This window comes from Bubalus bubalis, chromosome 5, assembly GCF_019923935.1.
Source record: "Bubalus bubalis isolate 160015118507 breed Murrah chromosome 5, NDDB_SH_1, whole genome shotgun sequence".
Lineage (NCBI taxonomy): Eukaryota > Metazoa > Chordata > Mammalia > Artiodactyla > Bovidae > Bubalus > Bubalus bubalis.
Genome location: NC_059161.1, coordinates 74,986,745 through 75,009,021, shown reverse-complemented (window position 1 = coordinate 75,009,021; position 22,277 = coordinate 74,986,745). Strand labels below are relative to the sequence as shown.

Below are 22,277 nucleotides of genomic sequence, written 5' to 3'. Positions count from 1 at the left end.
AACAAGAAACACAGTTAAGAGGTGACTTAAATCACTTTATAAGACAGTCCTTGTGGGTCTTGGTTTACGTTCGGCCAGTTATCTTCTTTCTTCATTCACTGGTCCTAAGACCCTCCCCAATGTGCATGTGCATCTTTTCGATAAAATGGATCCCATCTCACCTGTGGGTGCGTGTCCACACTTATTATGGATCCCCTCCCTTTTTGACCCTCAAGGAGCCTTCCTGCGCATGTGCAGAAGTGAAGTCTTCCTTGAACTCAGGAGTGGGCACCTTATCTCTTTACTTCAGCAGAGCTCGGCTTCAGCCACTAGCTTTGTCCCCGGAGTGTCTGGGTGAGAACAAAGCTTCAATCTTACTCCACTAAACAAACACCAGCTGTCCATTTTAGGAGTCCGTCTATCTCCTGTATCACCACTCTGGGTTAGGAGTAGTTTCTGGGGATTCTCCAAGTGTCCCCCATGTATTTCTGTCACCGACACACCAGCATTGTTTTTAAGACTTGGTGATTTATAAATGAAATGTACTTTAGAGATACCTGAGAATCATAAAATGAGGCACGACAGGATCCTTTTTATAATGAAAGAGCATTGGCAAGTACTAGAAGAGTGAAATAATATTATTTGAAAACAGTGAGCAGTTTCCAATAATTAACTTCTCTGTCATATTAGTAAGAATGTTCAGCTGTAATTATAGAGGGTATACATTTGAAAAATCAGATTACTGCAATTAAAAAAGCATAACAAAATAACTCATGGCTCCATTTTGAATACATTGTTCTGTTTAGTTCCCGTCAGGGTAGTATTGGTTAATGAAAAACAGCAGTGACCTTTACAGACACAGACTCTATTTTAAAATAATCAGGCTAATTTGGCAAAGAGATTAATTGAATTAGAAATTCTGACATAACAAAGATGCAGATATTTTGTGCCACTTTGCTTCATTTTTAAGTCCCAGGAGTCGAAACTGATGTGAAAATGTGGGTGTGGACAAACGGAAGGGTATGAAAAGAATTTTACTGTTAATGTATGAAATTGTGCAAATGGCAAGCTCTCATGGAGGCACAGTTTGGAATAAATGATTTCAAGGCATTAGCAAAGGAAACACACCTATCATGTAGTTTATGGATTTCATTGAGAGCTGATCCATCAGCATTGTCTTATTGCCTGCTGGCGCTTACAGTTCTTCACTAGGTCAAAACTTATGCATCCTTTCCCACTTTAAAAATTGTTGAAGTGATTATCAATTTTCAATATCAAATGACAAAGACAAAGTAAGAATCATGTAAATGTGCTCATATTTTATGGTAATGGGATTTACATTTAGAATAAGTGCCTAATGGAGCCACAAGTGTGTTGACATGATGTTCTAATTTTAAAGACCATTTCTTCTTTAGGGTAATAACTATTAAAATAAGAAATTTAATTTTTGCAGTATGTTTAAATATCTGATGACCAGTGAGATTGAATATCATAATATTGACCTTTTCTTCTCTTGTACGCATTGATTATAGTATAGATAAAGCATCCCCAAGTGTTCCAACAGGCAATCTGAACAATTCAAAAGGATTTCTTTACCGGATTCCAGGGCTGGTGTTCCTAGTCAGGGTTCATCTTCTCCATATGGTGATGGTCACACACACACACACACACACACACACAGACATACCCTATAGCATGGTAAGTTCAGTGTCCTACATGGAACCCACTTTCATTCAGTGGCTATGTGCTGTCCTAAGACCTTACACCACTTTGTAGTCAGCTTTCAGAAAGATGAAGAGAACATGGGAAAAGATACAGTTGTTAAAGTTATTGGCCGACGAAGGAGTATCACTTTTACTTGTGTTTCATACCCAGATCTCACTGGGGAATCAGTGACACAGTCATACCATGACACAGAGGCTGAGAAAGTCACCTTTGGCCAAAGAGTAGCTTTTTACACCCAACTCTGTACCATGGAAGAGGAAAAAAAAATAACATTGATAGAAAGCCACTTCTACGTCAGCCCATGTGTGTCTGATGGAAAGACTCTTAAGAGTCTATTATTTCAAAGACTCAGCGTTTAGTTCTCTCTGCCGCATCTCCGACAATGGTGTGAAGTACTGTTGTTATTTTAGTCGCTAAGAAGTGTCCAACTCTTTTGTGACCCCATAGATTGTAGCTCCCCAGGCTCCTCTGTCCATGGGGTTTCCCAGGCAAGAATGCCATTTCCTTCTTCAAGGGATCTTCCTAACCTAGGGATCAAACCTGCATCTCCTCCATTGGCAGGCAGATGTTTTACCACTGAGTCACCTGGGAAGCCCAGTGGGAAGTATACCCATTTTGAAAGGATTCAGTTATTGGAAAATCTTTGTAATATATTGTCAAGACTCTACTATGCTTCAGTATCTTGGTCAAATGATAAATTTATGTTAAATTTTGTCCGTCCTTAAAATGTGGCCATTTTAAGGAATACTCATTTCTTAGGATTTGTTATGATTAAGAGAGTGTCATAATTTTCCTCTTTGATTTAGTGGTCTTACACTTTTGTTAATACAATACAAGCTTGCCTACTGAGTTTGGAGCTTTGTCAACCCAAGTTCCTCTTGAGCTGTGACCCACAAGTCTTTCACATGAATTCTGCCCCACGCAATGACCCTATAACTTTTCTGTGTTTACCAGATGCTTGATTCTTCCAGTTAACATTTTTACCCCTGACCTGCACCTCTGCTGCCAAAGCAGTTCTGACGTTTTCAGCAGCTATTTCTTTACCTTTAGGAGAGGTATTTATTCACCATAAATAAGTGAGCTGTCAAGAGTGGCTGGGGTTGCATGTCATTAACTTTCCATATCTAACTACCATTATTTCCATTGTTTGATATAGTTCTTCCAGTTTTCATAATCATTCTTCAATGTGGTTTTTATCTATAGGCCTAGTTAAGTCATATAAATAATAAATGTTATATTTATATTATTTTTATTTATATATTATTTGGTGATGGTAGTTTAGTTACTAAGTCATGTTTGACTCTTTGCAACCTGCTGTAACCCGCCAGGCTCTTCTGTGTATGGGATTTCCCAGGCAAGAATACTGGAGTGGGTTGCCATTTCCTTCTCCAGGCGATCTTCCTGACCAAGAGTTCAAACCCACGTTTTCTGCATTGGCAGGTGGATACTTTACCACTGAGTCACCTGGGAAGCCCATAATGTATTACACATAAATAATATTATTTATATAATAATAAATTAACAAATTAAAATAGCTAAATAATATAAATTTTATTTTTATTTACTTTTAAAAATATGTATTTATTTATTTGGCTGCACTGGGTCTTAACTGTGGCATGTGTGGACCTAGTTCCCCAACCAAGGATTGAACCCCAGCTCCCCTGCATTGGGAGCACAGAGTCTTAGCAACTGGACTACCAGGGAAGTCCCAACGGTTATTTTTATGTTCGTTCTTGTTGTTCTGTTCTTATAGTTTTAAAAAATGAAATCTGTTTTATTCTTATGATTGTACAAATGGTTCATGATTATTGCAATAGAAATACTTAGGGTGAGGAAAAGGAAGTAAACATTACCTAAAATCTCAGTACCTACAAAAAAGTATTTTTAGTGTTTTGACCGCCAATTTTCTGTAAATTGCATCAATACACACATACAGGTACCACAGTCATGTTGATACAATTAGGATAATATTATATACATCATTTTTATCAATGACTTTTTTTTTCTTGTTGATGGCCTTTTTGCTGTTGTTGATGATGAGCAAGTTAATTTAAATCTTGTGTTGGTTAGGTAGATTCCAGTTACTATTCTGCCATATGTAATACTGCAATCGATATTTCTGTGCAAGTCTATCCTCTGAGCACCTTTTTGTCAATGGGATTGAAGCTCATTTGGAATTAGAGGCTAGCTGCTAGTTTCAGTTTCACCTCTCATTCGTTTTGGTAGTTTTCAAGGAGCGTGGAGATCAGATCCCACATTCTTTTTTCATGATAAATGTATTTTATGAAGAGAGTTTGGGCACTACCTTTTTGCTAGAATGTGTACATTTTCCTCCTGTGTATTTAATTTAATTTAATGCCTGGTAAGTGGATGTAAAAGACAACTTTCCAATGGCGATGTCACTTCACATTGAAATTTACATATTAGAGTTTTGTAGAAATGTTTTTTTAAGGACTGTGAAACTTATTCCACATGACACAGTCTTGTACTTAAAATTTTTTCTTCACAGGCTTATTTAAATTTAAGTACTCTGATATTTCAAGACCTATTAAAACAACATGTCAGATCAAAGAAAATGTCATTAATTAGATAATTAGCTTTTAGTAAATCTGTATTCACTACCAATTTCCTTTTGAAAATGCTCTCAAACTTATGATTAGCAATTTATTTTATGATTTTATAATTTATTTTTTGCTTTTGAATTTATTTTATGAGTTTTCTATCTCCTTATTTTGTATTTTATAACATATCATTTCTATGTACAAAAAAAAACAACCTATATATTATACATTCCTCTTTGTTCCTGCATACTTTGTTTTGGCTTCATTTTTCAAGTGTTACTGAGAACATAATAAGGTGTGTTCTGGAAAGGAGAGTGGTGCTGAGTTCATCATCCACATTTTGCCTTTCTTGGCTCCATCCATTTGTCTGTATTGAATGCCTAGACTACTGTACTTGGGAAGACATTAGTACCATAATGGTGAGTAAAAGAGATATACTCCATCGTATGGAACTTGCAGTTCAGTGAAGATACAAGTATTAAAGAGGTACATTAACAAACAAATTTAAGGTTACTCCTGAGATGAGTGGAGGCAGAAGTATAGTGAGTGACATGGCCTAAGAGATTCCTTGGCTGCATTGATTAAGGGGAAGTTTCCAGAAAGATTTCCCTGAGAGAAAGTTGAGCTGAGAGATCTCTGATGAGGGAAGAACATGTTAAAAGGGCTGCAATAGGAAGCAGTGTGTCACTGCTTAGACTTAGTTGACTAAGTCTAAGAGTGCCAGGGTCCAAGTTTTGGTCTTTATCTTAACAAAAGTAAAGTGTCAGTGTTCAGTGGGGTGATGTGACATGACATGCATTTAGAAGGAATCTGTGTAGTTGAAATTTGGAGAAAAAATATAGAAAACAAAAGGAAGTGTAGGGTCCAGGTTTTGGCTTTTACAAGAGTACAATTGTAAGAAAATGATCATTTATAGTAAGGTGGTTCTGGCCATAGATATGAAGAGAAGTAGATACATTTTACAGATATTTGGTGGAAAGAATTGGAAGGGTTTGGTGACTCATGTATTCAGTATTTATAGATACATGGCAGGAAAGCACCTAAGATGATGCCCAAGTCTTTGGCTAACCAAACACAATGAAATTTGGTGCCACTTACTGAGATGTGAAAGGCCGAGAAGACCTATTTTGTTGGGAAATGGTGCAGGTTTGGTTTGGAGCAAAAGAAGTCAGTCATCCAGATAATGTTATATTCTAGAATCACAAAGTATAATATACTAGATTGTTGTTATAATTCAGTTGCTAAGCCATGTCTGACTCTTTGCAACCCTTGTGGACTACAGCACACCAGGCTTTCCTGTGCTTAATTTTCTTCCAGAGTTTGCTCAAATTCATGTCCATTGAGTCGACGATGCCATCCAATCATCTCATCCTCTGTCATCCCTTTCTCCTCCTGCCCTCAGTCTCTTCCAGCATCAGGGTCTTTTCCAGTGAGTCAGCTCTTTTTATCAGGTGGTCAAAGTATTGAAGCTTCAGTATCAGTCCTTCCAATGAATATTGAGGGTTGATTTCCTTTAGGATTGACTGGTTTGATCTTGCAGTTCAAGGGACTCTCAAGAGTCTTCTCCAGCACCACAGTTTGAAAGCATCAATTCTTCAGCACTTTAGCCTTTTTTATGGTCTAACTTTCACATCCATACATGACTACTGGAAAAACCATAGGTTTGCCTATATGAACCTTTGTCCGAAAAGTGATGTCTCTGCTTTTTAATTCACTATCTAGGTTTCATAGCTTTACTTCCAAGGAGCAAGTGAATATACTAGGTATTTTCTTTGAATAGTCTTCTAAATTTTACAGTTCTTTTTTAAACAAGGAATTTTAAAGAGTTTATTGCTCTTTGTGTTTGTTTAACATATTACCCAAAATAAAATGATTCAAAGATTTAAAAATACACACTCTCTTTTGGGATTCCTCGAATACTTTATCACTATAGTGAGTGGGCTTAGTTCTGTTTGTAGTTTTTTTGTTTGCATTTTTGGGGCAATGTAATATAGCTATTTTCATCTTTTCCTGAGTAGAGTATGTTGCTGGGAATGACTAGTATTTGAATCAGCTGTGCACCAAATGATGTAGATAGGGATGAAGTATAAACAGTGAAAAATTGTAACTAGTCGTACATTAGAATATATGATGTTCTTTGCAGACTATAAATGATTTTTAGCATCAAAGATAATAGTACTTTTAAGACACATTTAAAGATAATTACTCCTTATTCTGCATAATGTTTTATGCTAACCTCAGTCACAGTTTTTTTTTTGGTGATATATTAAATATTTTATTAAATATTAATACAAATCTAAATATTAATGTGCTTTACAATCTGAAAGTGTTAGTATTAGTTAGACTGAGTGAAGTCGCTCAGTCATGTCCGACTCTTCGCGACTCTATGAACTGCAGCCTACTAGGGTCCTTTGTCCATGGGATTTTCCAGGCAAGAATACTGGAGTGGGTTGCCATTTGCTTCTCCAGGGTATCTTCCCAACCCAGGGATCAAACTCTGGTTCTCCCGCATCGTGGGCAGACGCTTTACCATCTGAGCCACCAGGGAAGCCCAAATATTAATATGCTTTACAATCTGAAAGTGTTAGTCACTCCAGTCATGTCCAACTCTTTGTGACCCATGGACTGTAGCCCCCCAGTCTACTCTGTCCCTGGGATTTCCCAAACATAAATACTGGAGTGGGATGCCATTCCCTTCTCCAGGGATCTTCCTGATCCAGGGATCAAACCTGGGTCTCCTGCTTGGCAAATGAATTCTTTACTGTCTGAGCCACCCCTTCAACCTGAGTTACTGACTTTATTCTGATTATTTCTACTGTTGAATTTGTACTGACAAAATATTGTTTAAAAATAATAAAATGCTAGAGTTTATTGAAGGTGTTTAAGTGACCTTTCACTGGAGTATTGATTAGCAAATGGTTTGGAGTTTTTCTCCCCTGGCATTTTCACTCTTTAAATAAGAGTCCATGGTCTTTTCTTTTGATTAGTATGAGACCGAAAACAAAATAAAAAAGAGTTTTTTCCCTGAAATAGAAATGAATATTACCAAAAAGAAAATTAAACCAATATAAAGGTTTTTTCCCTAATTTTAATTTTGATGTTAATATATTGTCTCTATTTTATTGTCTCTTTATGTTAACAACATTTAAATATTTTCAACTTTTATCAAAATTTGAAAATGAATGTTTTTTTCACTTGGAAAAATCTAATGTCTTATCATTCTTTTTATAGGTCTCATATCTTTTGGGTGAACAGAAGTCTACCTTTATGGGGCTTACAGGTTATGTACAATTTTGTTTTATTCCTATATGTCTAGATGTACTCATATTTTACAGGCCGTACTACTGGGGAGAAAATTATTGATATTAAAATTAAACAATTAAAATTGTTTATTGTTTAATTAGCCTTAATGCACATCTTGAAGTTTTTATTTCTTTATGTTAACCTGATCCTTGCATTCTACCTGTTGAGAATTTCCTCATGGTCAGGATTAGACTTCAGAAAGCTTGAGTAAAACAATGTTTGAAATCAGAACAAGTTCTCCAAACTAATTTATGTGTTCCTAAATTCTTAGGTTACATCCATGTTTGAAAAATTAGTCAAAAGTCCTTAACCACATTTGCCTTTTTACCTTATGTTCTCAATATCAGGGGCATGGCAGAATCTTGATGAATAATTGTTAAATGAATAAACAAATGAACCAATAGCTCTTATTACCAATGGGAAGAGCTTGGTCCCTTAGTAGATAATTTTGCAAATAAAACAAAAAGTATGCTCTGGCATTAAAAGGGTCCTGAAGAAGGAGTAAGGAAATGTGAAGAGAACAGTGCTTCTGAATTACATATTTGGTGTGTTTCCTGAAGTCCTGTGTGTTGTTCTTTGTTCTTTTTTCTGTTGATTTTCATGCCTAGCAAACTTTTTACAACTTCACATATCCTCTACTCCTGTCTCTTTCCTTCAGATGCTTTTTAGTTTTTGTTAATTTTCAAAAGCAAAAATTATTCAAAGAGTAGAATCTCTAAGATTAAAAGCATTAGAGATTGGAAGATAGTTGAATCTGGAAGGAATGGAAAGACTCTAAGACTCATTGTTTATAAGCAAACATTAAAATACTTTAAAATCAAATATTTGGTTTGTCATTTAACATCAGGGTGATTCTGAGATCTGTACATTTTATATGCAACTATGAATTATTTTGATTATGTATGCATTGTGTTTATTACTATGAAATCAAGTTTTTACTGTGTTTGCATATTTCCTATTTTATAAGCTGTGTTTTATGTTTTTTTTAGTGAATCTTATAGTAGTGTCATTAACTGACAAATAACTCTTTTCAAACATTTTAGTTTCAGTAAAAATGCAGTTTTTAATTTCTGAGTTAGATTCCTATATTATCCATCAGTGAGGTGCACACATATAAAGTAAGTTAGTATTTTTCTGAATAATTATATATGACCTTGAAATATATTTTGATCGTTCAAATTGTTTCTTACTTAAGAGTGATATCTTTAAATATGAACGCTCATTTTTCAATAGGATTTTGAGTAATTCATCCTGAAAATGGTTTCAAGGTCACCTAACAATGTGTACCTTTAGAATGGCACATATGAGTTAGAAAATTTGTGGGGAAAATCTAAAAAGTTCAACTTTTCTATTTTAATAATGTCTGGCTAATGTATGCACTTCCGGACTTATTTTACTTTTATTGTCATGCATTCATATGTTTTTAAATTATCCTTATGTTTTAATATTCACCTATATCAAAATTTTCATTAAAACAGGAGTCAGAATCTAAAACTCTAGGGCATCTGCTTTTCTGACAGGTTGACTTCACCCTCACAAATCTATGAACAAATACATTTGTTACCTTAAATACTTCATGTTGATACTTGCTTAGTATTCCTCTCTCCCAAAGTGCTTAGAGTCTTTAACACAAGACAATTTGGGTGTCCTTTCTGTTGGAGCCACTGTTCTTTGGGAGTTGAGCTGAGGAAATTGTATGCGGAGTAGAGATGAGAGAGAAAGGCGGGGACTTGTCTAGGGCAGTGCAGGATGCCTATGTCCACTGCAGAACGGGGATTGGTTATGAAGTCTGTTCAGACGGAATCTGAAAGTATCTTGGACCATTTGCTTTAATGTTCAAGGATGTTACTGTTTACCTTTGTTTGAGGTGGATGATAGGATGCAAATACCCTCCAACTCCAAGCTTGTATTCTTTGATTTTTCTGTAGGGAAAGTGCCATTTTTGGCAGGTGAACTGAGAGGGAGGCTGTGTGGCTGGTTTTATGGTGGAGCAGTCATGTGATTGTGTGTATCAAGGATACATATCATTCAAATTCCAGTCATCTGACTATTCTAATCCCACACTTAACGTTTGTGGTAATAAATTTTAAAAGACTTACTGAGGAGTATTAGACATTATAAAAACTAAACTGCAGTGCCCAGGACAGCCTGCTCCCTACCACTTGTATATAGAAGTTAAGAGTGTCAAACAGCACCTCTGTTGCTGAAACTCGGTCTCTGTTGACCAGAGTCAAATAGAAACACGGAGACAGAATTTCGGGTGAAGTAGAAAAGAGTAGCTTTAATTGCTTTGCCAGGCAAAGGGGGCCACAGTGGGCTAATGCCTTGACGACTGTGTGACCCCTCTTGGAGGGGGTAGTGAGGAGTTTTATAGTGTTCAAGAAGCAGGGTGTAATCAGCTCGTGGACAGTTCTTGGATTGGTTGGCATCAAGTTGAAGTTTTGAGCATGATCAACCTTCTGCTTTCAACTAGTCTAGGGTCTATGTTCTTATGGTCAGCAGTTTTCATCTGGAGAGGGAGTCTGCTTCCTGTAGAAGCAGTCAGGCTTTTATCTGTATCTTTCAGGGAACTGGGTGGGATTTCAGTGATACTGTTATGTGCCAGAATTATAGTCTAAATTGTTATCAGTTCTTTAGCCCAACAGCTTTTCCTTGTTTCTGTATCTTCATATTTCCCAATCATTAACTCTTGAGTCACCATTTTACTTCAAAAGACAAGGACACGAGGCCTTGTATATGGTTTCAATCCCTATATCATATATGATATATATACATACTCATATATGCACACACATACATAGGCATATATTTATAAATTGATAGTATATTCAGAATATATATCTTTGTTGCATCTTCTCATTAAGGCATAATTTATATTTTAGGTTTTAGTGGCACTGATAAGTCTCTTTGAAACAATACTGCTTGGTTATCTCAGTTATAAGGTAAGTTGTTTTAATTAGAAATTTTCTGCCAGTGGAACACACTACTAGCATTTACCTAGTATTCGTCTATTTATAATTCACACTCTGGGGCTAAAGCAAGATCTTCTTAAACCCCTTTAATTATTCTGGGCCTCTCCAGTATGTAATAAAAAGCTGTGGTAATATAGTAATGTTTTCCTTGGTGGCTTAAACACACTTCACTAATTCCTCTGGTCTAATTTACCCAGTATATGCATGCTTATATAAGGCAAGTGAATGGAATTGTTTGGCTTTTTATTGTTCTCAACCTCTTCTCCTGATCTGTACAGAAAACACTACGGGAGAAAAGTGTGTCTGTTAGGAATTATTAAAATGAATTCCCTTCATTTTTGGCAAAACTTTGCTTGGCTAACGCAATTTAACAAATGTTTATTGAGCTCTTGTTTGATGAAGAGCACCACACTGTGCATTGTTTTTTGCTCGTTTTTTCTTTTTTTTCTCAATGAGTTTACAATCCAGAAATGAGGGTAGGCAGGAGAAGATTATACAGGCAATAATAATACAAGGTGGAATAATAAGTACATCCCATGAGATGCAAATAAATCTCATTGGGGGTTCATCAGTTCAGTTCAGTCACTCAGTCATGTCTGACTATTTACGAACACATGGATTGCAGGAAACCAGGCTTTCCTGTCCATCACCAGTTCCCAGAGGTTACTCAAACTCATGTCCATTGAGTCAGCGATGAAAACCAGCCATCTCGTCCTTTGTCATCCCCTTCTTGTCCTGCCTTCAATCTTTCCCAGCATCAGGGTCTTTTCAAATGAGTTAGCTCTTTGCATCAGGTGGCCAAAGTATTGGAGTTTCAGCTTCACCATCAGTCCTTCCAGTGAATATTCAGGACTGATTTCCTTTAGGATGGACTGGTTTTATCTCCTTGCAGTCCAAGAGAGTCTCATGAGTTTTCTCTAACACCACAGTTCCAAAGCATCAATTCTCCGGCACTGAGCTTTCTTTATACTCCAACTCTCACATCCATACATGACTACTGGACAAATTATAGCTTTGACTAGATGGACTTTTGTTGGCAAAGTAATGTCTCTGATTTTGAATATGCTGTCTAGGTTGGCCATAGCTTTTCTTTCAAGGAGCAAACGTCTTTTAATTTCATGGCTGCAGTCACCATCTGCAATGATTTTTCTGTCCAAGAAAATAAAGTCACTGTTTTCATTGTTTCCCCATCTATTTGCCATGAAGTGATGGGACCAGATGCCATGATCTTCGTTTTCTGAATGTTGAGTTTTAAGCCAATTTTTTCACTCTCCTCTTTAACTTTCATCAAGAGGCTTTTTAGTTCCTCTTCAGTTCAGTTCAGTTCAGTCACTTAGTTGTGTCCGACTCTTTGCGACACCATGAATTGCAGCACGCCAGGCCTCCCTGTCCATCACCAACTCCTGGAGTTCACTCAAACTCACGTCCATCGAGTCCGTGGTGCCATCCAGCCATCTCATCCTCTGTCATCCCCTTTTCCTCCTGCCCTCAATCCCTCCCAGCATCAGAGTCTTTTCCAGTGAGTCAGCTCTTCGCATGACGTGGCCAAAGTACTGGAGTTTCAGCTTTAGCATCATTCCTTCCAAAGAAATCCTAGCACTGATCTCCTTTAGAATGGACTGGTTGGATCTCCTTTCAGTCCATGGGACTCTCAAGAGTCATCTCCAACACCACAGTTCAAAAGCATCAATTCTTTGGTGCTCAGCTTTCTTCACAGTCCAACTCTCACATGCATACATGACCACTCATAAAACCATAGCCTTGACTAGATGGACCTTTGTTGGCAAAGTAATGTCTCTGCTTTTCAATATGCTCTCTAGGTCGGCCATAACTTACCTTCCAAGGAGTAAGCGTCTTTAATTTCATTGCTGCAGTCACCATCTGCAGTGATTTTGGAGCCCCCCAAAAATAAAGTCTGACACTGTTTCCCCTGTTTCCCCGTCTATTTCCCATGAAGTGATGGGACCAGATGCCATGATCTTAATTTTCTGAATGTTGAGCTTTAAGCCAACTTTTTCACTCTCCTCTTGCACTTTCATCAAGAGGCTTTTTAGTTCCTCCTCACTTTCTGCCATAAGGGTGGTGTCATCTGCATATCTGAGGTTATTCTGCCATAAAGGTGGTGTCATCTGCATATCTACGGTTATTGATATTTCTCCCAGCATTCTTGATTCCAGCTTGTGTTTCATCCAGCCTGGCATTTCGCATGATGTACACTGCATATAAATTAAATAAGCAGAGTGGAAATATACAGCCTTGATGTACTCCTTTCCTGATTTGGAACCAGTCTGTTGTTCATGTCCGGTTCTAAGTGTTTCTTCCTGACCTGCATACACATTTCTCAGGAGACAGGTCAGGTAGTCTGGGATTCCCATCTCTTTAAGGATTTTTCACAGCTTCTTGTGATCCACACAGTCAAAGGCTTTGGCGTCAGTAAAGTAGAAGAGGATGTTTTTCTGGAACTCTCTTGCTTTTTCGATGATACAATGGATGTTGGCAATTTGATCTCTGGCTCATCTGCCTTTGATCAATGCAAAGAAATAGATGAAAATATTAGAATGGGAAAGACTAGAGATCTCTTCAAGAAAGTTGGAGATACCAAGGGAATGTTCATACAAAAATGGGCTCAATAAAGGATAGAAATGGTATGGACATAACAGAAGCAGAAAACATTAAGAAGAGGTGGCAAGAATACACAGAAGAATTGAACAAAAAAGATCTTCACGACCTAGATAATCACGATGGTGTGATCACTTACCTAGAGCCAGACATATTGGAATGTGAAATCAACTGGGCCTTAGAAAGCATCATTATGGACAAAGCTAGTGGAGGTGATGGAATTCCAGTTGAGCTGTTTCAAATCCTAAAAGATGATGCTGTGAAAGTGCTGTTCTCAATATGCCAGCAAATTTCGAAAACAGTAGTGGCCACAGGACTGGAAAAGGTCAGTTTTCATTCCAATCTCAAAGAAAGGCAATGCCAAAAAATGTTCAAACTACTGCAGAATTGCACTCATCTCGTACACTAGCAAAGTAATGCTCAAAATTCTCCAAGCCATGCTTCAACAGTACATGAACCATCAACTTCCATATATTAAGGCTAGATTTAGAAAAGGCAGAGGAACCAGAGAGAGAGGTTATATCATGGGATGAAAAGACCTATTAAGCAGAGTCCTTGAACCAGTGATTTCACTAAAGTAAGATCATAATTTCATTTAAAAAAAAAAGGCAGAACAACAGGGATTTGTAGAATTAGCAAAGGAATAAAATAAGAAATGTGCATATAAAATTGGAAGAATGAATAAATATTTAGGTTTGGGCAGCATATGGTGTGTTTGGGAAAATATTGTTGGGATAAGTTTGCTACAGTATTGTGAGGGCTGTGTAGAGAAACCTAGAATGGGAAGTTGGTGCAGGATGTTGAACATGAGAGTTCTGTAATTGTAACTAAGTTTTAGAAGTATTAGTTTGGAACATCTGCGCAAGCAGAAGTCAAAGAGACATTTCACTGAAGTCCATATGCTCTGCTAAGACACAATTGAAGTAGAAAAGGAAAAGTGGGAGTGAGGTTTTGGCCAGGTGAGAGGAATAAACTAAGTCAATGCAGGAAAAGTCATGAAAGTAGAAAGTGAAGACATCATCAACAGATTGTTGAGATAGAAGAAGAGAACAAAATGTGAGATATCATTTTAAGATTTCCTAAATCCAAATGACAGTACAAGGCAGTAAAACCAAGAAAAATTACATCGAGGAAAAAAATCAGATTGGGGTCAAGATAGATGGAATAATGGAAATTGTTTTGGGAAGGATGAATTTGAGGTATTTTTGGACAAATAGGTGTGATATGCAGAGAACTGAAAAGGAAGATCTGGGACCTGCAGAAGAGATTTATTAAGCTTTGGCAGTCATTTCCAGTGAAATGTTGAAGAAAGCATGCAAGTCGATTAAGGATGGGATAGTAACCAATGGAGAAGAGATGACCCATGTTAATGGAAATGCTTATGTTGTGGGTCTTGAAAGAATAGAGCAATGAGGGCAGACAGAGGAATAAGTGAGAAGGGTGGAAAGTCTTCGGAATGGTTGTCATAATCATCGCTGATTTCCAGTTCACAGTTATTGCATGTACCGTATCAACAAGCACATTAAAGTTTCTGTTTTGAGGGGATTTTTATCTAGCATATAAATTTCTTTCTCATTTCACAACATAAAGTCTGAAAGGTAACATTCTGTTGACTACTTTTTAATCTTTAATTTGGAGCAAGAAATCTTTTCAAACTCACCTTTTCCCCCTGGCTTCCTTTATAAAATTCTTATATGTGCCACCTAAAGAACATAATACCAGTGTCTAATCAGGTAAAATGGATGAATTAGAAAATGTAGAAAGAAAAGGGTGCGTGGTTTCCAAATAAACACAGATGGATTTATTTACTGATTATGAAGAAAATCAAATATTAGGAATGACTAAGAGAAAATATTAGATGAAAGATATGAATGATGGCAAGTTTAGTAAGAAGCTTGAGAAAAGCAATTGGGTTTACAGTTTAGGAGATCATTTGTTATTCACCCTTAAGAGACCAGTTTCAAAGGAGTACAATTGAGAGTAAAATTTTCAGATGAAGATTGTTGATTGATCAGTACAAAAGCTCACTAAAAGTAGTAGAATGAGGTGGAAGATTGCCTTGTGATGGTAAAAATCTGCATGATTTAAAATGAGCTGGTAGAAGGGACAGGAAAAATGATGGATAAAGCAAGATTTATAAAAAGTAAGAATAAGCTAGATTAGGAAGTTGAGGATTACTAGTTAGCTTTGGATACATTCTGTTCTTTTCTGAGAACTCTGAAGATGGAAAATGGTGCCTGAAAGAATATTTTGAAGTTGGAGAAAATAAGCTGGAAAATTTTGCATATATGTAGCCACTCAACCCTAACTTACCTGGAAAGTACTAGCTTAGTGACAGACAGTTTAGAAGGAGATGTTGAGGAGGGCTCTTTAAATGATTTATTAGTGAATCTCCTCATCAACGGAGAAGGCAATGGCAACCCACTCCAGTACTCTTGCCTGGAAAATCCATGGACAGAGGAGCCTGGCAGGCTGCAGTCCATGGGGTTGCTAAGAGTTGGACATGACTGAACAACTTCACTTTCACTTTTCACTTTCATACATTGGAGAAGGCAATGGCAACCCACTCCAGTGTTCTTGCCTGGAGAATCCCAGGGACAGGAGAGCCTGGTGGGCTACCGTCTATGGGGTTGCACAGAGTCAGACACGACTGAAGTGACTTAGCAGCAGCAGCAGCAGCAGCTCCTCGTCAAAATAGCTACTTCATAAATATGTTGTTAAGTTGCTAAGTTGTGTCAGACTTTTGCAATTCCATGGACTGTATCCATTAGGCTCCTCTGTCTATGGGATTTCCCTGGGAGAAATACTGGAGTGAGTTGCCATTTCCTTCTCCAGGGGATCTTCCTGATCCAGGAATCAAACCCACGTCTCCTGCATTGGCAGGTAGATTTTTTACTGCTGAATCACCAGGGAAGCCCATAAATATGTACTGATTGACAAATCTGGATTTTGGAAACTTAAGAGAAAGAAAACAATCGAGTAAATTAATATCCAAGGTGTTATATTCTAAGGTCCTTAGTATGCATGTTATAAATGTTGAATGTAATATACAGAAAGTGATGTACTGAAAAATAAGGATGTGGGTGTTTTTCTCTAATTTAATGAAATATTTTCCACTGTAACAAGAGTATCTACAAATACATAAACTGGTCAAAATATTAATTTGCGTTCGTGAATGTATTTGCTCCAAATTCTAATTAAAACTTAATATAAAATTAACTTTGAGGCTTTAAATGCTAGCAGTCATTTAACAAGCACAGACTCAAGATGGAATTATAGTTTCCCCTTGTGATTTTATGGTGCTGACCTTTGTAATCAATTAATTCCTGCCATTTATAAAATGAGAGCAAAGATTATAAGACCTAGTAAATAGGGCTAGATGATGTATAATATTTTCATCCTGACCTTCATAGACATTAATGTCTAGGTCATGGTGGTTGAGTCTTGTGTGTTACAACACAAAAGATAGCAAGGGCTTATGTGATGTGGGGAGGATTTCTTTTCTTTTCATTGTTGTCTTTTAGTCATTAAGCCATGTCCAACTCTTTTGAGACCCCATGGGCTGTAGCCGACCAGGCTCCTTTGTCCGTGGAATTCTCCAGATAAGAGTACTGGAGTAGGTTGCCATTTCCTCCTCCAAGGGAATCTTCACAGGCCAGGGATCAAACCCGAGTCTCCTACATTGTGGGCATATTCTTTACCACCAGGGAACCCTTTTCCTTTCATATGTTCAGTCAAATTTGTGAACTCTTATGACTCTTTCAATAAGCTGTTGGATACACTGTTGGAATGAATAAGTGATACCTGTTTATAGCACATATATAAGGTAAATCCATATAGCAGAACTTCAAATGAGGTCCTTCTCTCAAATTAGGCTTTTAAGAAAAATTATAGACAGATATGAAGAAATGGATATTGCATTAGGAGTGAAATCCATTTCTAATATTGCTGTTTGATATTTCTAGTTCTGAATATAAAATCTACATACAATTTCCTCGTATTTGTTTATATCTATATATATACACAGATAATGTATGTATTTACATATACAACATATATGTTTGTACACACTATTTTAGACATTCTAAAATAAGCATGACTTAATCTTTAACTTAAAAGGTTTAAACTATCATGGAGATCAAAGTTTTTTAAAATCAAAAGACTTAATAGGTAGCACCAAAGTGAGCAAAAACTCTTTAAAGTGTATGTTAAATTTAGCAGATAATTTAAAAATCCCTGACATTCATTTCTTCTGTCCTCTGTCATACAGACAGCAGATCTGAACTTAAATCATCATTTTGTTCATGTTTGTCACAACTTGGCAAAATATCCATGAGGCTTGCCTGACAGGAAAATTCTTATTTCTCTGCCACATGAATACCGTCTGTGTCTTTATCGACTGTTTTCAAAAATATAACAGTACTCTATATATACATACACATTTATTAAATCAAAAGGATTTTGTGCATTATGCACAAAATGCATAATATCCAAACCTCTTATAATGAAAATTTACCACACTTAGAAAGCTTTTGTTAAATCTATAGTTTTTTTTTTTCCAATACAGTAATCACTTATAAAAAGCATCAGTTCTGAAATGTTAGCTTCATGATGGGCTTATTTCTGGAAAAGAACAAAGAATTCATCCTAGGACTCCTAGATCCTGGTGATTCTGCTTATTATGCCACAGGAATGGTAAATCTAAGTGTTGTTGGGTTTATGTTTAGAAATACAAAGTAACGCTGCCATAGAGTTACTCCATATTTTAAACTCACTAAAAGAAGGTTAAGTCTTCTGGATTAAATATTTTAAATATAGATATTCTTAATATTAGAGAAGAAAGTGCTTTTGAAGAGTCTCTTGTTCCCAATTTGGGCTAACAGCAAGTAGATTACCATAAGTCTTATACTTTTTAAAGTGCTTTTTTTTTTTTTTTTTTAGAGTTACCTAGATAATAGTTCTAAACTTGTACTTTCTTTTATGATAAAAATAAAAGCCTGGTACATTTTAGGAAATCATCTGTTTTCTTGAATTTTTATTGGTTGAGGAAAGTTGCATCCATACCAAATATAAAATAGATTAAATTTTATTTATATTTTACTGCATTATGTCAATAAGAAGAGGAACACGGAGAGTTCTACATGCTTAGCACAGTTAAAGCCTTTTCTTAGAAACTATCTTTTTTCTTTAAGAAGTTACCTTTTGGAAGAAAATTAATGCCTTTCATCTCATTCAGGAAAATATGATTAAGTGGAACAGGTACTTAACTTAATTTTGAAAGGCATGTGCCTGCCTTTTGGATCTTATTTCACACTTCTCTACATAGTGCCATCTCTAGATTTATGTTTTATTTTTTTGCCATAATAGCTTTTATCCTGAGACTATATTATGTAGGTTCATGGGGACTCCCTAACAGCCAATGCAACTTTTGGATAATTTCTCTATTTTTCATCAGCTATTTTTAGGGGAGATAATTTATGAACATATCTTTAAGTTCAAAAGACAACCTGAGATTTTAGAACTAAACCTAATGAATATAACTGAAAAAAGACGTTTATTTTTAGCAATGAGTATATTGCTTCCCTGTATAATTTTAGATTGTGAAAGTCAGTCCTCAGGTGGAAGTTCATTATTTGCCACAACATACACACACACACACACACACACACACACACACACACTAGCTGTGAATCAACAACAGGAGCGTGTTTGACATAATGCAGATACAGATTTTACTGAGGCGTTTCAAGCACAGACTGGCAAGAACTGTGCTTGAAACAGAGCAAAGAATTGTGAACTAAATGTATGCTCTCACCTGGACCACATTAAATTCAATCACATGAGTGAAGTGAAGTCGTTCAGTCATGTCCAACTCTTTGCGACCCCATGGACTATAGCCTACCAGACTCCTCCATCCATGGGATTTTCCAGGCAAGAGTACTGGAGTGTTGCCATTTCTTCCTCCAGGGGATCCTCCCAACCCAGGGATCGAACTTAGGTCTCTTGCATTGCAGGCAGACGCTTTACCGTCTGAGCCACCAGGAAAGCCCAGTGCTCTCACCTGGACCACATGAAATTCAAAGTCAAGTGTTGATTAAATATATAAAAACAAACTGAAAAAAAGGAAGGAGAAGGGTGTTGATGAAGAATCAAAAAACCAAGTGTGGGAGTCTGATCTTGTCTAGAGTGTGTGTAAAGAGGAGGTGGGGAAAGTCTCAAAACACTCAGATTTGAATTAATAGCTGAAAGATGTGTGTGAGTTAACTAGGTAAAGGAAAATTGGAGAGGAAGGTGGGGAGACCAATTAAGAGGTTAGAGTGGGAATAGAGTTAAATTGAGAACCAGACAACCCAAGATACATTCATGAATCAGGAAGTCTTATTCAACAATTATACTTAGGTAGTGTGTGAAGGGGGCGGCAGAGGATGAGGTGGTTAGATAGCATCACTGACTTAATAGACATGAATCTGACCAAACTTTGGGAAATAGTGAAGGACAGAGGAGCCTGGCAGGCTACAGTCCATAGGGCTGCAAAGAGTCAGACATGACTTAGTGACTGCACAACAATGGCATGTGAAAAGAAGATGCAAAGTTTCTCCAGGATCTTTGGTTTTTGTTGCTGAGAGTCAGTTAGGACAAACATCAGAAATTTTACTTTTAGGTTGTCCATTTTATTGGCATATAGTTGCTTGTTGTCATCTCTTATGATTCTTTTTGTTTCTGTGGTATCAGTTATAACTTATTTTTCCTTTTTAATTTTATTGATTTGAATCCTCTCACTTTTTTATCCTGATGAGTCTGCTAAAGGTTTTTCAATTGTGTTCATCTTACTGAAGAGCCACCTTTTAGTTTCATTGATCTTTACTGTTGTTTTCTTTGTCTCTATTTCATTTTTTTTTTTGCTCTTATCATTATGATTTCTTTCCTTCCACTAACTTTGAGTTTTGTTTATTCTTCTTACACTAGTTGCTTTAGGTATAAGGATAGGTTGTTTATTTGAGATTTTTCTTGTGTCTTGAGATAAGATTGCATTGCTATAAATTTCCTTCTTAGAACTGCTTTTGCTATATCCCATAGGTTTTGGATTGTCATATTTTCATTGTCCTTTAAATTTTACTTTTAGACAAATTACCCACAAGGTGCCTTTGAGGCATTCATGTGAAGCAGCACATTAGACAGTAGAGATCTGAAACTGACTCTCAGATACAATATTGATCCAGGGTAGAGATACAACATTGGAAGTCACTGGTTTATTGTTGATAATAAGTTGAAGTTGTAACATAAATGAGATTACCTAAAATGGATATATAGCCAAGTAGTCTTGAAATGCTTTCTTCCAGAAAATTTCTGTTGAGCTTTGTGGCCATGTTTAATGATTTATATGATTGCATCAGGAAGACTTAAAACAATAAAATTTTTTGAGTGTTTCCACATGGATCCAAGAAAATGAAATACAAATGCTTAAGTTCAAAATCAAAGCAATTATACCAGAAGGGAAGAGTATTATAAAATATCTGGAACTTTCCTTTGTGCAATGTCGTGCTCATTGAACTGTAATGGTCATAGAAACAAATAAGTTTTGTAAAATGTTAAAAACATGTATCAAGGCAGTTAGTGGTGAAGGTATGGGGGTTGGGGCATTCCAAGCAGAAGGAGAAGTGTGAGAAAAGTTATAAAAGATGAAATAGCCTAGCTCATTCAGAGAACTGTATCAAAATCAGTTCTATATGTGGTGAATCTGTAGCTGAATTCAAGATGGGTTAGGAATATAGTAGGTACAGAACAAACCAGCACTCATAGTTCAAATTGTGAAGCTTCATATGATATAATGAGGAGTTTGGATGTTGGTGATGGAGATTTGCCATTTTAGAAAGATTCTCTGACTTGGAATATGGAGGATAAATCAGAAATGAACCCAACTGAATCACATTTTAGTCATCAGACTCTTTTAGTGGTTTGAGGGAAAGTAATAAAAAATAAATGTTGTGTTAGATCTGGAAATGAAGAGAGACATCAGAGGTATAGAAGCTTTTAGTTTACTAGGAACTAAACTTTTCCACTGTGCTGAGCTAAGAAAACTAATGCTAGTCTTTTTTTTTTTTTACTTTACAATATTGTATTGGTTTTGCCATACATAAACATGCATCCACCACAGGTGTACACATTTTCCCCATCCTGAACCCCCCTCCCACCTCCCTCCCCATACCATCCCTCTGGGTCATCCCAGTGCACCAGCCCCAAGCTTCCTGTATCCTGCATCGAACCTGAACTGGCAATTCATTTCTTAGATGATATTATACATGTTTCAATGCCATTCTCCCAAGACATCCCCCCCTCCCTCTCCCACAGAGTCCAAAAGACTGTTCCATACATCTGTGTCTCTTTTGCTGTCTCGCATACAGGGTTGTCATTACCATCTTTCTAAATTCCATATATATGTGTTAGTATGCTGTATTGGTGTTTTTCTTTCTGGCTTACTTCACTCTGTATAATAGGCTCCAGTTTCATCCACCTCATTAGAACTGATTCAAATGTATTCTTTTTAATGGCTGAGTAATACTCCATTGTGTATATGTACCACAGTTTCTTATCCATTCATCTGCTGATGGACAACTAGGTTGCTTCCATGTCCTGGCTATTATAAACAGTGCTGCAATGAACATTGGGGTACACGTGTCTCTTTCAATTCTGGTTTCCTTGGTGTGTATGCCTGCTAGTCTTAATGCACATTAGCAGAAAGACCCTGCCGTGTGACCAGTGATAATGATTCCCATTACATCCCCCTCCTCTGGTCACATCAGTCTTTTTTCCTGTGTAAAATCATTGACATTAAGGAACAATGTACAATGACTAGTAAAAAATACAGTGAGGAAAGAATAACCCAAATGTTACCCATTCTGGAAACTGAGTCATGTAAAAAACTGTTAAATGGTAACATTAACCAGCGCAATAAAAAATAGAAGTGTTGCATAATGAAAATCAAGTATAAATGGTTTATTGAATAGGCCTGATTCAGTGCAAGTAGAAAAGCCTTTAGCCCATCCTATGTTTCTCCTTCAAACCCAGTCATTGTCCTTATGAGCCATGCTGATCCAATGAAATCTCAGTTAGGCCCCTT

The 22,277-nt window shown here is 36.7% G+C and overlaps 1 protein-coding gene across 6 annotated transcripts in view; it reads left to right on the top strand.

Annotated features, from left to right (window-relative positions):
• KCNT2 (potassium sodium-activated channel subfamily T member 2) overlaps positions 1 to 22,277 on the top strand; it is a 428,512-nt gene that overhangs the window by 141,140 nt on the left and 265,095 nt on the right. For all 6 annotated transcript variants that reach the window (XM_044943221.2, XM_025286125.3, XM_025286126.3 and 3 more), the window contains exons 4-5: positions 7,497 to 7,545; positions 10,451 to 10,510. In XM_044943221.2, coding sequence (XP_044799156.1) covers positions 7,497 to 7,545; positions 10,451 to 10,510 — 109 coding nt within the window. The remainder of the gene's footprint in view (positions 1 to 7,496; positions 7,546 to 10,450; positions 10,511 to 22,277) is intronic.